Below are 17,747 nucleotides of genomic sequence, written 5' to 3'. Positions count from 1 at the left end.
TTAATAAAAAAATTAAATTTAAAAAAAAAAAATTATTTAAAAAAAAAAAAATCAATTTTTTAAAAATGAGAATCGATTCTGAATCGCACAACGTGGCCTCCAGCTCCGGCTGAATACCGGGAGTTCGTCGGGAGAAAATCTCTGTCGGGAGGTTGTCGGGAGAGGCGCTGAATATCGGGATTCTCCCGCTAAAAACGGGAGGGTTGGCAAGTATGATATATATATATATATATATATATATATATATATATATATATATATATATATATATATATATATATATATATATATATATACAGTGTTGGGACTAACGCGTTACTGTAACGCCGTTAGTTTCGGCGGTAACTAGTAATCTAACGCGTTATTTTTTTATATTCAGTAACTCAGTTACCGTTACTACATGATGCATTACTGCGTTATTTTACGTTATTTTTTATGTAGTATCGGCTAGAAACAGATGCGCTGCGGTGTCTTTCTTCTAAATCTTCCCCTGTCACACGCCGGAGAGAAGAAAAGAGGCGTGTGTCTAGGTGTGGGGAGGGGAGGCACACACGTGATCCGCGATTTGATATATAAAACAAAACAAAAAGGTTGTTCGCATGCACGTTCAGTCCACACACAGCGTGGTCATGGCGAGCGAAGTAACGGAAGAGCTTGAACGCCCCGCGCCATTCAATCGGTGTGTTTATAGGTGCAGACTCAGTTGTGCAAGACGAGGGTTTTAAACACAAGCTGAACGTGCTTGAGCCACGTTACGACATCCCGTCGCGCACCCACTTCAGCGCTAAGATTGTGCCAGATCTTTATGAGCAGGAGAAGAAAAAAGTTGTGGATGAACTATCCAGAGCATCACCAGTTGCGCTCACGACAGACTGGTGCACGTCCACGGAAACTATGTGACGATATAAGCGCTCACTTAATCACAGCAGACTGGCAGATGAGCAGACACGCCCCCTCTACGAGAGTCACCTTGCGCAGGTACTGACACAAGCAGTGGAGGAATGGAAGATAAAGATTTCCCAGTCACACGTGATAATGCCAAAAATCAAATAATTGCAGTGAATGAGGCAGGACTGGGACCACAGGTAGGTGCTTTGCACATGTAGTGAATTTGGCATCACATCTCAGTCAATAGGATGGATCAGGAAGGAGGTTTCCTAGCACAACAGCTGCTCATGTGCTTAAGACAAAGCAAGAAATACTAAAGCTGCCTACTCATAAAGCTCATACATGTCCCAACGAGGTGGAACTCCACTTATGATATGTTGCAGCAGCAGGCAGCTATATACTCTGCATTGACCCACAAGACCCTGAAGAAAAATGTCAAATACATCATCAACCTGTCTGATGATGACGTGAGAGTGGCAGAGGAGGTCCTCCAGGTGCTTAAACCCCTCAAAAGTGTTACATCTGAAACTTCACCATCTGTGTCAATGATCCTGCCACTGAAAACAAGGATTGTACAATACATGACTCCAAGTGTGGAAGACAGCAGCATCAGGCTTTATTTCACTATCTATGTTTCAAGGAAGATGATGTGCCTTCTTATGTTGCACTTTCAGTTGTTTTTTATTAATGGTCATTGGTCCAAGTTTAAAGAAAGGAGAATTGCCTTTTTATGTTGCACTGTTTTTCATTAATTATGTTAAAATGCAAATAAAAATGCATGTCAAGTTGATCAACAGATTGTATTATTCTCCAGTGCAATAACAGTACTGAAATGAAGGCTAAAAGGCCATTAATAGGAGCTTTAAAAAAATAAGAAATAAAAAGTAACTAAATAGTTACTTTTTACAGTAACGCATTACTTTTTGATGTAAGTAACTGAGTTAGTAACTGAGTTACTTTTGAAATTAAGTAACTAGTAATTGTAACTAGTTACTGGTTTTCAGTAACTAACCCAACACTGTAATATATATATATATATATATATATATATATATATATATATATATATATATATATATATATATATATATATATATATATATATATATATATATATATATATATACATATATATATATATATATATATATGTATATATATATATATATATATATATTATATATATACATATATATATATATATATATATATTATATATATATACATATATACATATATATATATATATACATATATACATATATATATATATACATATATATATATATATATATATATATATATGTGTATATATATTATATTATATATATATATATATATATATATATATATATATATATATATATATATATATATATATATATATATATATATATATATATATATATATATATATATATATATATATATATATATATATATATATATATATATATATATATATCGCACTTTCCGCGCGCGATGATGTCACTTTATTGATGAGAAAATGCATTTTTAGACAATATGATTTGCCTGAGCGTCTAGGAGACACCGTGAGTAGCAAGCGGTACAAAGTGGATAAGAAAAGACAGAATTTTTTATTTTATTTTATTTTTTAATTTTTAATTTTTTTATATATACTTGGGACTTCCCGCGGGCCTGATTTTGGACGTTTTTTTATGTATTTTTTTATTTCTTGTGCGGCCCGGTACCAATTGGTCCACGGACCGGTACCAGGCCGTGGCCCGGCGGTTGGGGACCACTGCTCTGCGTCACATCCTGTTTACGCACTTCATTACTCGGTTGCCACTACTCAGTGCTTCATCGTGTTCCTTTTCTCGCTATTCAATATGTTTTTTCTATTTTTCTTACTCAATATAGGTTCAAAAAAGTCAATAAACCAGCCTGGTTTGTTGAGGGATTCACTGTGGACTTAGACTTAGAGAGGACTTAGAGAGGAGAGGGAATCCCAGAAAAAGGGGAGTCTCCTTCAGAGCAGGAGAGAGTCCTCTCACCACCCCCTCCTATCTCTGTCTCCACTCCTTTTTTTGTTTTGTAGCAACATGGTTAACATTTTTGAGAGCACCAAAGGGACTTATTTGTGTGCACGCATTGACAGTTGAGCTTGCTGTTGTTGTTGAGATGTTTTGATAAGAGATTGTTGATCTATTATGTCCTTGTTATGTTTGTTTGATATACAGTACAGGCCAAAAGTTTGGACTCACCTTCTTATTAAATGGGTTTTCTTTATTTTCATGACTATTTACATTGTAGATTGTCACTGAAGGCATCAAAACTATGAATGAACACGTGTGGAGTTATGTACTTAACAAAAAAAGGTAAAATAACTGAAAACATGTTTTATATTCTAGTTTCCTCAAAATAGCCAGCTCTGATTACTTTTTCGCACACTCTTGGCATTCTCTCGGTGAGCTTCATGAGGTAGTCACCTGAAATGGTTTTCACTTCACAGGTGTCATAGTTTTGATGCACTCAGTGACAATCTACAAGGTAAATAGTCTTGAAAATAAAGAAAATGCATTGAAATGAGAAGGTGTGTCCAAACTTTTGGCCTGTACTGTATAGAAACAGGTGAAATTCAAAAAAATGGAATGTTGTGCAAAGGTTTGTTTATTCCAGCAAGTAGATCTACAAGGTGAAGCTAATATGTGACACTTGCTCACATGCAAGTCAAGATATTTCAAAACTTATTTTGATATAATTTTGATAATTATGGCTTACAGCTAATGAAAACCGTGAATTTATTTGAGGTTTTCAAAAACTGTAAACTATGATCATCAAAATGATAACAAATAAAGGCTTGACATTAGGGATGTCCGACAATGGCTTTTTTGCCGATATCCGATATTCCGATATTGTCCAACTCTTAATTACCAATACTGATATCAACCGATACCGATATTTACAGTCGTGGAATTAACACATTATTATGCCTAATTTGGACAACCAGGTATGGTGAAGATAAGGTCCTTTTGAAAAAAAATTATAAAATAAGATAAATAAATTAAAAACATTTTCTTGAATAAAAAGGAAAGTAAAACAATATAAAAACAGTTACATAGAAACTAGTAATTAATGAAAATTAGTAAAATTAACTGTTAAAGGTTAGTACTATTAGTGGACCAGCAGCACGCACAATCATGTGTGCTTACGGACTGTATCCCTTGCAGACCGTATTGATACATATTGATATAATGTAGGAACCAGAATATTAATAACAGAAAGAAATAACCTTTTTGTGTGAATGAGTGTAAATGGGGTAGGGAGGTTTTTTGGGTTGGTGCACTAATTGTAAGTGTATCTTGTGTTTTTTATGTTGATTTAATAAAAAAACAAAAAACGATACCGATAATTAAAAAAACGATACCGATCATTTCCGATATTACATTTTAAAGCATTTATCGGCCGATAATATCGGCAGGCCGATATTATCGGACATCTCTACTTGACATGTTTCACATTGTATGTCATGACCTTAACTCACACATTAGTTTCACATTTGAATTGCTGAAATGAATGGACTTTTACACAATATTCGTTTTTGTTTAGTTTCACCTGTATGTTATATTATTGTGTCTTTAAAGTGTGGATTTTTTGACTAAAATATGGACTGTTGTCGAGGCTGGAGCCAATTATTCATGTTTACATTGTTTCTTATGGGGAACTCTGCTTCACTATACAAACTTTTTGATTTCCGAACCATGTTGAAGAACCAATTAAGTTTTTCATTCGAGGTTCCACTGAATAAGGAAAACAGTACTGGGGCCGTATTTATCAAGCGTCTTAGAGTGCCATTTTCCACTTAAGTCCTGAGAATTTGCGAAATTTAGTCCTGCTCTCAAACTTAAGAATAAAAGCTATTTATCAACTTTCTTAAGTCTAAGAATCACTCCTACTCTCCACGATATTTAAGAGACCTTCAGAGGTGTCCTAAGTGGTTAGGAGTTGCCAGCGGGGGATGGCACTGAGGCGAGAGAGACGTGCGCGAACGTTCAGGGAGCGGAAGGATGTCCTGGCTTTGTTTGATGACGAGCAGCTGATCAAACGGTGTCGTTTAGACAGAGCGGGTATTATTTTTGTCACAGATTTAATAAGGGGCGTCATCTCATCAGCAACATCACGCAGCAGAGCTTTCACAGCAGAACTAAAGGTCATAACAATGCTTCGATATCTCGCCACTGGGAAAATGCACATTTATTTTTGATTCATTGCCAATATTGTTTGTTTGTTTTGTATTATTTTGTAGTTTATTGTCAAAATATACACTCCCATTGTCCACTTAAATATTTCTAAGATATTTCTTTATTCTTAGACAAGGGATTCCCTTCCGTGATTGGTCCTTTCTATGGACACAAAAATGACGTCACCTAAAATTCCGTTTACGGCACATAGTAAAGTCGTAATTCAGCTCTGAGTGTGACACTTAAGATTCAGTCCTACACTTAGCTGAAAGTGTGAGTAAGACGCTTGATAACTAACTTTTAAGTGCAGCTTTCAGCGAAGAATTTCTTTACTCATAAGTCAACTCTTAGCAGACTTCTTAGGAGTAATTCTAAGAAGCTTGATAAATACGGCCCCTGGTCCAAGAATGGATCCTTGAGGCACACCAGAGGACAGCGGCGCACTGGGAGACACAAAATCCTTCACTCAAGTTCTATCTGTTACTGTGTTTTATGGAACCAAACGGAGGTGTTTGTAACGTTTACTCTGTCCATGCAGATTGCAGCTTATGAGCGGGAGATCGGCCAGCTGAGAGAGGAGCTGCTGAAGGAGATCGGCCATTTGGAGGAGAGGAAGGAGGAGGCGGTGAAGGCGGCTGCAAACTGCTCGGCAGAACACTTCCAGGACCTGCAGCACCAGTTCTTCAGTCAGTCCCAACAAGCCAAGCAGCTCCTGTACGCTAAAGAGCTGTTCATTTCCATTTGTTTTTGGCAGCGTTACAGAAGCGTCTGACGGCCCTGCCCCCGACTCTACACGGCATGAAAACCGACTACGCCAGCCTGAGGAGCCAAGTCAGGAACTTCTCCGAGTTTTACGGCGCGGCGATAAAGGAGGCCAAGAAGCAGGTAATCACCTAACATGGCAAACCTGCTTGTCCAAATACTTGGTTTGTGCTCTTTGTTTGGCAGGTTTCAGCAGCGATCTCCGAGATGTCAGAGGCCAACAAAGACCTTCTGGAGAAGTACAGGAAGGAGGTCGCCTTGCGCAGGAAGTTGCACGAGCAGCTGGTGGAGCTAAAAGGTGTGTGGAGAAGAAACCGGGTCATGTGGCTGCGGTGTTGTCATGTCATTTGTGTCTCCCAGGCAACATCCGTGTGCTGTGTCGCGTCAAGCCTGTGCTGAAGGAGGACCAGCGTGAGGAAGGCCAATCGGTGGTGGTGACCACGGACGGCAATAATGAGTCCTCTCTGAACGTGCTGAGCAAAGGGAAAAGTCGCGCCTTCGAGCTGGACAAGGTCTTCCATCCTCAGGCTACGCAGGAAGAGGTGGGTGAACTACAAAACCAGTGAAGTTGGCACGTTGTGTAAATGGTAAATAAAAACAGAATATAATTATTTGCAAATCCTTTTCAACTTATATTTAATTGAATAGACTGCAAGACAAGATACTTAACGTTCGAACTGAAAATTGTTGTTATTTTTTGCAAATATTAGCTCATTTGGAATTTGGTGCCTGCAACATGTTTCAAAAAAGCTGGCACAAGTGGCAAAAAAGACTGATAAAGTTGAGGAATGCTCATCAAACACTTATTTGGAACATCCCACAGGTGAACAGGCTAATTGGGAACAGGTGGGTGCCATGATTGGGTATAAAAGCAGCTTCCATGAAATGCTCAGTCATTCACAAACAAGGATGGGGCGAGGGTCACCACTTTGTGAACAAATGCGTGAGCAAATTGTCCAACAGTTAAGAACGACATTTCTCAACGAGCTATTGCAAGGAATTTAGGGATTTCACCATCTAAGGCAGACCTGGGCATTCTGCGGCCCGCGGGCCGCATCCGGCCCTTTATGCGTCCCTGTCCGGCCCGCGTGAGGCCAATTATAAATTACAAAATACATTTTAAAAAGTATCTATGTCGAGTGTGCAATACAACGGTGCTGCTTTTGTTTTGAAAATCGTTTTTTGGATTACTTCCGTGTGGACGTGTGCGTGATTGTGAGTGAATGTGAACAGCTGCAATCACAAATTACAAAATAAAGTTGAAAAAACATCTATGTTGTGCGCGCAATACAACTGTGCTGCTTTTATTTTGAAAAGTATTTATGGGCGTGTGTCCATGTGTAACCTGCGAGTGAAGGTGCACATGCAGCGAGCGACAAGTGATGCACGGTTTACACCCGAGACGCTAAAAAAAGAAAAGTTGATGACGAATGGCGTGTTTTCAACAAGACATGGACTGCCAAGCAACGTTCCCTCTAAGGTGCGCGCCTGCACAATTGCGCACTGCTCAAGCGTCCGCTGCGCACAGCAAATATATGCCGCGCACCAAATCAAATCCCATCTGAATTCTAAAGAAAATAAATACATTTATTCTGTGTAATTTTGCAATGCAACTTTGAGTGACAGTGACAACAAGCGGCCCTAACGGTGTTTGTCAACACTCAACACCGTTCAATTGAACACCGTTCAATTATTGTAACGTCTATCGAGATGCTTCGAGGACAGGAATTATATCGATCACTTTATTGAGCAAAACTGTTTATATTCGGCCATAACCACACCAAAAAATGAGTAAAACACTACTATCTCGAAAAACTAGTCATTTTCTACCGTACAAACCAGGCCAAAACCAACTTGTCATCTGTCACCAACACGCATAGCACTAAACCACTGGTGCGTTTATGGCCACACAAAAAGTCGGACAACTCAAACACCACACAAAGTTACACTATGACTCCTCAGTCATACGTGTGCTTATTTTACTGTCATTTATTATTAATGTTAATTTATTTATATTAGTCATGGAATGCTGTTACACACACTATGTTGAAGTATTACTATTATTATTAATTATTATTATTATTATTATTTATCTTACGGTATATATCAAAAATAATATTGAGCAAAATTGAATTGAAATATTGTCGATGTGGCCCTCCAGCAGTGCTCGGGTTGCTCATGCGGCCCCCGGTAAAAATTAATTGCCCACCCCTGATCTAAGATGTGTAATATCATCAAAAGGTTCAGAGAATCAGGAGAAATCACTGCACGTAAGTGATGATATTACGGACTTTTGATCCATCTAGTACTGCATCAAAAAGCGACATCAGTGTGTAAAGGATATCACCACATGGGCTCAGGAACACTTCAGAAAACCACTCTCAGTAACTACAGTTGGTCGCTACATCTGTAAGTGCAAGTTAAAACTCTACTATGCAAAGTCAAAGCCATTTATCAACAACACCCAGAAACTCCGCCGGCTTCACTGGGCCCGAGCTCATCTAAGATGGACTGATGCAAAGTGGAAAAGTGTTCTGTGATCTGACGAGTCCACATTTCAAATTGTTTTTGGAAACTGTGGATTTCGTGTCCTCCGGACCAAGGAGGAAAAGAACCATCCGAACAGTTATAAGCGCAAAGTTCAAAATCCAGCATCTGTGATGGTATGGGGGTGTATTAGTGCCCAAGGCATGGGTAACTTACACATCTGTGAAGGCACCATTAATGCTGAAAGGTACATACAGGTTTTGGAGCAACATATGTTGCCATCTAAGCAAGGTTATCATGGACGCCCCTGCTTATTTCAGCAAGACAATGCCAAGCCAAGTGTTACAACAGCGTGGCTTCATAGTAAAAGAGTGCGGGTACTAGACTGACCTGCCTGTAGTCCAGACCTGTCTCCCATTGAAAATGTGAGACGCAATATGAAGCGTAAAATACCACAACGGAGAACCCGGACTGTTGAACAACTTAAGCTGTACATCAAGCAAGAATGGGAAATAATTCCACTTGAAAACCTTCAAAAATTGGTCTCCTCAGTTCCCAAACATTTACTGAGTGTTGTTAAAAGGAAAGGCCATGTAACACAGTGGTACAAATGCCCCTGTGCCAACTTTTTTGCAATGTGTTGCTGCCATTAAAATCAAAGTTAATGATTATTTGCAAAAAAAAATTAAGTTTCTCAGTTCAAACATTAAATATCTTGACTTTGCAGTCTATTCAACTGAGTATAAGTTGAAAAGGATTTGCAAATCATTGTATTCTGTTTTTATTTACGATTTACACAATGTGCCAACTTCACTGGTTTTGGGTTTTGTAAAACAACACACACATGAGGAAGAGTGAGAAAAGTGACGTGTGCTTGTCTGCAGGTCTTTCAGGAGATTGAGCCTCTAGTGACCTCCTGTATCCATGGTTACCATGTTTGCATTTTTGCTTATGGGCAGACTGGCTCTGGAAAGACATACACCATGGAGGTAATGATGTTATGTTCTGTCTATGACAGGGGTGTCCAAAGTGCCCGCTGCAGCTCATTTTTGAACGACCTGTGGCGCTTTCTAAAAATACTATTACAAAAAAACATCAAAAAGTGGAAAAAAGCATACAGGTTAAATGCATCGAGGAAACGTTGCAATGTTGACTCTAATACAGTGGTTCTTAACCTTGTTAGAGGTACCGAACCCCACCAGTTTCAAATGCGCATTCACCGAACCCTTCTTAAGTGAAAAATATTATTATATATATTTATATGTTTTTTTTACTGGTGCACAAAATGAACCATGCATGAACATCGCCTTGTTCCAAGAACAAAACCAACACATTGCATGAACTCACAACAAATTACTGTCAGGTTCAAACACCGAACTATCAATTACACAAGACAAGAAGAAGGAATCAAGCAGAGACAGAGTTGAATTTTACCCATGAGGAGAAACGTATTGGGCTGCACACTCAGTTACAGTTTCACCCTACGCTCTAAGGTACAGTCCCACGTGCTCCTCTATTTATTCGGGAGGTCCTCGTTAACATCACTAAGGCTGCTTCTGAAGGGAGGGGTAATGCAAGCAGCCCCAGTAGACACAATATGTGATTATTCAGAATAAAAATGTGCTGACACTCGTGATTTCGCCCTGTCTCTGTTTTGTCTGCGTTAAGGTACTCGATGTTCGTCCTTGGCTGTCAGCAGGCAGGGTCTGGAAACAAACCGCTGACACGAGACAACCCGCAAAGCAAGATTACAAGTTGTGCCTTTGCACAGATAGAAAAGTACAACTTCAGCACAGTTGATAATAACTATAGCAACGGCCTTTAACCATAAGAGTTGTGTGATAATTTATACATAATTATTCTAACATTTACACACCTGCAAATCAGATGGAAAATTAAAGGGAACATTGTTTGGGGGTATCCATAACACGGTGATAGGGAGAAGTTTTTATTTACACGATGAGTCGGGTGTGTCTTGACCTTCGCCGAACCCCTGAGACCGACTCCCCGAACCCCTAGAGTTCGATCGAACCCAGGTTAAGAACCACTGCTCTAATAACACAAAGCTGCCATGCTACCTGTTCTTTTTTTCTTTAAAACTGTCATTGCTCAAACAATAATGTTTTGAATTATTGAGCTATTGAAGGCTCCAATTACTTCACATCAAATATTCTACTTTAAGATATTGCTTATTTTGTTTGTTTGCCATAAAACAAAGTTTTTCTATGACAAAAGAGCATTAAACAAACAAACAAACAAAAAATATTTAAAACGTATAACTGCCGGATAGATCCCAAATTGATGTAGGGATTTAAGTGTTGAAAAATTATGTATTACTTATTTTTTACACAGCGGGGCCCTTTTGGATCCCTGAACATTTTAGTGTGCTTTTTCAACTGTCATTGCTTACAAATAATAATGAATGAAAATCAATGCTATTATGAATTATTGACCTGTTTAAGGCTCCAATGACTTCACATCAGATATTCTCCTTTGAACATTTTTTTGGTGAAAATGTTGCATATTGTGTGTTTTTGCCATAAAAAACATGGTTTTGTTTGACATAAAGAGCATAAAACAGTCAACTTTATATCTGAAATCGATCGTGGGATTTAAAATTAATGTATGACCTATTTTGAACATTTTCATGACTGAGATCCTTCCAGGTCCCCGGGACCAAACTTTAGGGGATCCCTAACCTAAAGGTAAAAAAAAATCTTTATATTGTATTAGTTTTGAAAATTAAAAATATCTAAATGGCCCCCGCATGCTTTGATTCTTTAGTTTGGACACCCCTGGTCTATGACAACATACTCTGTGAAACTGCATGACGACTTGTTATTGACTTGTACGTACTGTACTACGAGTAGGGATGGCTGCTCTGAACATTTGAACACCATACTTTTCGTATGAATTAAAAAGTGTGGGGAAAAAATTGTAATGGGAGGGACGGGGGGCTTCAAATAAAATTCTGCTTAGGCCCCAGTTTAGCCTGGGGTGGCCCTACAAAGTACAGTATCCCACAAAAGTGTGGATCTTTAGGAAAAATACTACATAAATGAAACTTGGATTTACTTTAGAGTCGTCAGTGTATGAAAACCGAGACATATTTTGCCAGATCTCAGGGCATTCAAGACTTAGACTTAGACAAACTTTAATGATCCACAAGGGAAATCAATAGCACCTGGACTGTTTGGTTTGTCTAAGACAGGGGTCGGCAACCCAAAATGTTAAAAGAGCCATATTGGACCAAAAATACAAAACACAAATCTGTCTGGAGCCGCAAAAAATTAAAAGCCATATTACGTACAGATAGTGTGTCATGAGATATAAATTGAATTAAGAGGACTTAAAGGAAACTAAATGACCTCAAATATACCTACAGATGAGGCATAATGATGCAATATTTACATATAGCTAGCCTAAATAGCATGTTAGCATCGATTAGCTTGCAGTCATGCAGTGACCAAATATGTCTGATTAGCACGCCACACAAGTCAATAACATCAACAAAACTCACCTTTGTGCATTAATGCACAACCTTAAAAGTCTGGTGGACAAAATGAGACAGAAAAAGAAGTGGCATAAAACACGTCCTAGAAAGTCGGAGAAAGTTATACATGTAAACAAACTACGGTGAGTTCAAGGACCGCCAAAATTAGTAGGACAAAACGGCGCTCGCCAAATACTCGAATCAGTGAAGCATGTTTAATATAAACAGTGTAATTTGTAACAATTAGGGAGGTTTGTGTCATGTTTGTCCCCCTACAGAAACCATATTAAAACCAAAAATATATTTTTTTCCTGTCGTCTTTTTCCATTTTTCATACATTTTTGAAAAAGCTCCAGAGAGCCACTAGGGCGGCGCTAAAGAGCCGCATGCGGCTCTAGAGCCACGGGTTGCCGACCCCTGGTCTAAGACGTTTTGTCTCTCATGAGTTCATGCTCTGAGAATTAAACTGGTCATATCTACTCTTAGACTTAGGTTGGTCAGATTTAGTCTAGTCTCGGACTAGATCTCACCAATCTAAATTGAGCATGAACTGATGAAGCCTACTCGGATGAGAGGCGAAACGTTTTCTAAGACAAACCGCACAGTCCAGTTGCGATTGATGGAATGCCCTGAGATTACAAAAGACCTGGATGAATGACAACATCCAGAGACACATTTTTGCCTGATACTTGGCTTATGAAAACGGAGGCACAACTGTCTCCTTCCTACATACACGGAGACGACCCCCCCGAGGATATATGGATAGACACTCTATGTGGATATACAGTAGGCCTATTTGTCTCTATTTGTAGGGCAGTGTGGAGAACCCTGGCATCAACCAGCGGGCCCTCAAACATCTTTTCAGTGAGATCGAGGAGAGGAAGGACATGTGGTCATACTCGGTCGCCGTCAGCTCTGTGGAGATCTACAACGAGGTGCTAAGGTACGTGTGGAAGTCTCTCTCCCTAGTGGGTTCTCCTGATGCTGACAAAGTCTGGTGTTCACAATGTCCTTTATTGGCAGCGCACACACGCTATGATAGCACACATCTTTTCAGTTCTTGCGCCGTGACTTTTCAGTCTTTCAACTCCAACCTCCCCCTCGGTGTCTCTGCCCGGCTGCTGCTAATAAGCATGGCAGGTGATTGGATGATTATCCACAGCTGGGTAATCCAATCACCTGCCAGCTGTGCTTTGAGGCCGGTCCTTACACAGACCACGCCCCCCTCCACCGTACGGTTCTACTATCAGCGAAACCTGACTGGAACACAAACGTCCCATCTTAAACATGCCCTCTGTCTCTCAGGGATCTTCTGAGTAAAGACGGAGAGAAGTTGGACATCAAAATCAACCCGGACGGAACAGGACAGCTGCACGTGCCGGGCCTCAGGGTCATCGAGGTCAAGAGCTTCCAGCATATGAAGAAGGTGACACATGCTTTACTGTAACATAACATGTAACGTAAAAACAACGTAACACGTAATGTGACATAACACAACGTAACATGTAACGTAACATAACATGTAATGTAACATGTAATAAGGCCGTGCCGGCCCATGGCATAAACAACTCTATGCGGTTGTGTAAGGCCTCTATCAGTAGGTGGGCCACATAGTCGTGCCTTTTGTAAAGTTTTAAATTTTATATATACAGTATATATATATATATATATGTATATGTATATATATATATACAGTATGTATATGTATATATATATATATACACAGTATGTATGTATATGTATATATATATATGTATATACCTGTATGTATATGTATATATATGTGTGTATATATATATATATGTGTGTATATATATATATGTATATATATATAAATATATATGTACATATATATGTATGTATATATATGTATATATATATGTATGTATATATATGTGTGTATATATATATATGTATATATATATAAATATATATATACATATATATGTATGTATATATATATATATACATATATATGTATATACTGTATATATGTGTATATATATATATATATATGTATATATATACACATATATATATATGTATATATGAATATATATGTATACATGGATATATGTATATATATGTATATATGTGTATACATATACACATATATATATGTGTATGTATACATAAATAAATGATAAATGGGTTATACTTGTATAGCGCTTTTCTACCTTCAAGGTACTCAAAGCGCTTTGACAGTATTTCCACATTCACCCATTCACACACACTTTCACACACTGATGGCGGGAGCTGCCATGCAAGGCGCTAACCAGCAGCCATCAGGAGCAAGGGTGAAGTGTCTTGCCCAAGGACACAACGGACGTGACTAGGATGGTAGAAGGTGGGGATTGAACCCCAGTAACCAGCAACACTCCGATTGCTGGCACAGCCACTCTACCAACTTCGCCACGCCGCCCATAAATACAGTATGTATACATATATACATATACACACATACTGTATATATATATATACATATATATATATATATATATATATATATAATATATATGTGTATACATACACTACCGTTCAAAAGTTTGGGGTCACATTGAAATGTCCTTATTTTTGAAGGAAAAGCACTGTACTTTTCAATGAAGATAACTTTAAACTAGTCTTAACTTTAAAGAAATACACTCTATACATTGCTAATGTGGTAAATGACTATTATAGCTGCAAATGTCTGGTTTTTGGTGCAATATCTACATAGGTGTATAGAGGCCCATTTCCAGCAACTATCATTCCAGTGTTCTAATGGTACAATGTGTTTGCTCATTGGCTCAGAAGGCTAATTGATGATTAGAAAACCCTTGTGCAATCATGTTCACACATCTGAAAACAGTTTAGCTCATTACAGAAGCTACAAAACTGACCTTCCTTTGAGCAGATTGAATTTCTGGAGCATCACATTTGTGGGGTCAATTAAACGCTCAAAATGGCCAGAAAAAGAGAACTTTCATCTGAAACTCGACAGTCTATTCTTGTTCTTAGAAATGAAGGCTATTCCACAAAATTGTTTGGGTGACCCCAAACTTTTGAACGGTAGTGTATATATAGATATGTGTATATATATGTGTGTGTATATATATATATATATATGTGTGTATATATATGTATATGTGTGTGTATATATATATATGTGTGTGTGCGTATGTATATATATATATGTGTGTGTGCGTATGTATATATATATATATATATATATATATATATATATATGTGTGTGTGTGTATATAGGTATGTATGTATGTATGTGTGTGTGTGTATATATAATGTAAAGTAAGTGTAACAAAATGATGAATTTACATTTGCTTGTATCCAGATATTAGCCACAGCCCGCAGGAACAGGATCACATTTGGCACTCAGATGAACCAGCACAGCTCTCGCTCTCACGCTCTGCTCTGCGTCACCGTTCACGGCACAGACCTCGCCACCGGCTCCAAAACCACAGGTGAGGAACGCAGGCGATAATATCTTACCTCTCTATTGTATTGATTCTTCACACGGCAGTCAGTACTTGCCCTGCTGCACATTCCATGTTAAAACTGCCGACTCCACATCCCCACTGATTGAGATTTATTTTATTCATTTTCAAGCATAGCATAGCTAAATGAATGAAACATATCAATACTACAGTAGTATCGGCCACTAGGTGAGACCAAAGCAATCAGAGAGCGTAGTTCAGTTACGTGGCCACTGATGGGCTCAGCCTCAGCCAGCATTACTTTATTGGATTAAAAGAGTGTAAAGGTGACTAAAGGGTACTATTTCATGTCTAGAGAGCTCTCAAAATATTGAAAATGTATTTTCCGTAGAAGGCAGTGAACAGGTTTTTCATGCTCTAGCTATGAAAATATTTGATTTGTAATGAATGTTTTCTACTTCGCATACATTTATGGCAGTAATTTCCAGAACCAAAAAAGAGCCATAAAAAAAAACTTAACATACAAATTGATGGATTTTTAAATGTTCTAATACAGTATATTATTTGTTGCATGATGAGACATTAACATTTAGAATATATGCAATTTCATAGAGTTGCATTTTTTTTTCTGTCAAAATGGAGTATTTTTAATAAGAAAGACAAAGTACATTTAATTTCCAAGCTTTCACAAGCCACATAAAATGATGTGGCCCCTGGGCCTTGAGTATGACTCCTGTGTCCTAAGGTGTCCAGGAGTGAGGGTATACACTCACACATTCGTCCTGACTGTGTTGCCCGTGCGATTATTATTATTTTTTGGATAAATACACCACATGGTTGAGCTGTTATTCAACCCCATAAGTTGAGTTGACTTGAAATTTCTCTCACAGTGGTATGCTCTCTACAAACACCCACTGATGCTGAAATTAGGCAGTGTTTAATTTGACTTGGATAAAAACACGGCTACCATGCAGGGGCATGGGTGGTATTACCCATAATTCATTGAAGTATTTGGATCATGACAATACAACTTGGAGGATATATTTTGACCACAACCAATGGAGGCCACACAAGTCTGGTGAAAAAATGAGACCGCCCCCAGCCCAAAGACATTTAATCATTTGAAATGCCATCACAGACATGTTCCTCTTCTCATTCTAAGGCAAGTTGAACCTGGTTGACCTGGCGGGGTCAGAGAGGGTATGGAAGTCTGGTGCAGAGGGCGAGAGACTGAAGGAGGCCCAGAATATAAACCGCTCCCTGTTGGCCCTCGGGGATGTCATCCAAGCCCTGAGAGCACGACAGACTCACATACCGTTCAGGAACTCTCGTCTTACGTACTTGTTGCAGGACTCTCTGGGGAAAGGCAGCAAGACCGCCATGGTGGTGCAGGTAAGATATTTATTTTGACTTGAGATGTCCGATAATATCGGCCTGCCGATATTATCGGCCGATATATGCGTTAAAATGTAATATCGGAAATTATCGGTATCGGTTTCTTTATTATCGGTATCGTTTTTTTTTTTAAATTAAATCAACATAAAAAACACAAGATACACTTACAATTAGTGCACCAACCCAAAAAACCTCCCTCCCCCATTTACACTCATTCACACAAAAGGGTTGTTTCTTTCTGTTATTAATATTCTGGTTCCTACATTATATAACAATACAGTCTGCAAGGGATACAGTCCGTAAGCACACATGATTGTGCGTGCTGCTGGTCCACTAATAGTACTAACCTTTAACAGTTAATTTTACTCATTTTCATTCATTACTAGTTTCTATGTAACTGTTTTTATATTGTTGTACTTTCTTTTTTATTCAAGAAAATGTTTTTAATTTATTTATCTTATTTTACAAATTTTTTTAAAAAGTACCTTATCTTCACCATACCTGGTTGTCCAAATTAGGCATAATAATGTGTTAATTCCACAACTGCATATATCGGTTGATATCGGTATCGGTAATTAAAGAGTTGGACAATATCGGATATCAGCAAAAAGCCATTATTGGACATCCCTAATTTTGACTAATTATTTAAAACACAAAACATTTTTTAGGCCATCTCTACGCTTACTTGGTGCACGTACAGTATGTGTCATACATCAGCAACCAAAAGGTTTTGTAGCCTGTAAGCTGTTTTGTTAAGGTGTTGTTATTATTACACCAAATAATACATTGCATTTTCTGTCAAAATGGAAACAATGAAAACATTTAGTAAGAAAGATGAAGTATCCACATTATTCCCAGGCTTTCGCGACCCACATTAAAGGACGTGTCGGGCCGGATCTGGCCCCCCGGCCTTGAATTTGACATATGTGACCTAGAGGCACTCTCCTGTGCTGCTTAACTGTTTGTTTCCTTGCCAAGTGTTTGAGCCGGTCTGCAAACAGAGGTGACATCACAAGCTACAAAGGTATTGAAATGTGGCACCGTTTGATTTAAAGTGAATGGATATCCGGTAGTACCGATGGAATGAAG

General features: G+C 38.3%; 1 protein-coding gene across 5 annotated transcripts in view; it reads left to right on the top strand.

Annotated features, from left to right (window-relative positions):
- Nucleotides 1-17,747, top strand: part of si:ch211-257p13.3 (kinesin-like protein KIFC3) — a 49,296-nt gene that overhangs the window by 27,039 nt on the left and 4,510 nt on the right. For all 5 annotated transcript variants that reach the window (XR_009827750.1, XM_062062977.1, XM_062062979.1 and 2 more), the window contains 9 exons: nt 5,629-5,776; nt 5,845-5,975; nt 6,039-6,150; nt 6,213-6,394; nt 9,224-9,328; nt 12,645-12,775; nt 13,138-13,258; nt 15,161-15,290; nt 16,426-16,655. Coding sequence is in view for 4 of the 5 variants with exons in the window: in XM_062062977.1 (XP_061918961.1) it covers nt 5,629-5,776; nt 5,845-5,975; nt 6,039-6,150; nt 6,213-6,394; nt 9,224-9,328; nt 12,645-12,775; nt 13,138-13,258; nt 15,161-15,290; nt 16,426-16,655 (1,290 nt within the window). In the remaining variant the exon portion in view is untranslated. The remainder of the gene's footprint in view (nt 1-5,628; nt 5,777-5,844; nt 5,976-6,038; nt 6,151-6,212; nt 6,395-9,223; nt 9,329-12,644; nt 12,776-13,137; nt 13,259-15,160; nt 15,291-16,425; nt 16,656-17,747) is intronic.

Source organism: Entelurus aequoreus, linkage group LG11 (assembly GCF_033978785.1).
Source record: "Entelurus aequoreus isolate RoL-2023_Sb linkage group LG11, RoL_Eaeq_v1.1, whole genome shotgun sequence".
Classification (NCBI taxonomy): domain Eukaryota; kingdom Metazoa; phylum Chordata; class Actinopteri; order Syngnathiformes; family Syngnathidae; genus Entelurus; species Entelurus aequoreus.
Note: the sequence above shows the minus strand (reverse complement) of the source record. Positions and strands in the feature narration are given on the sequence as shown.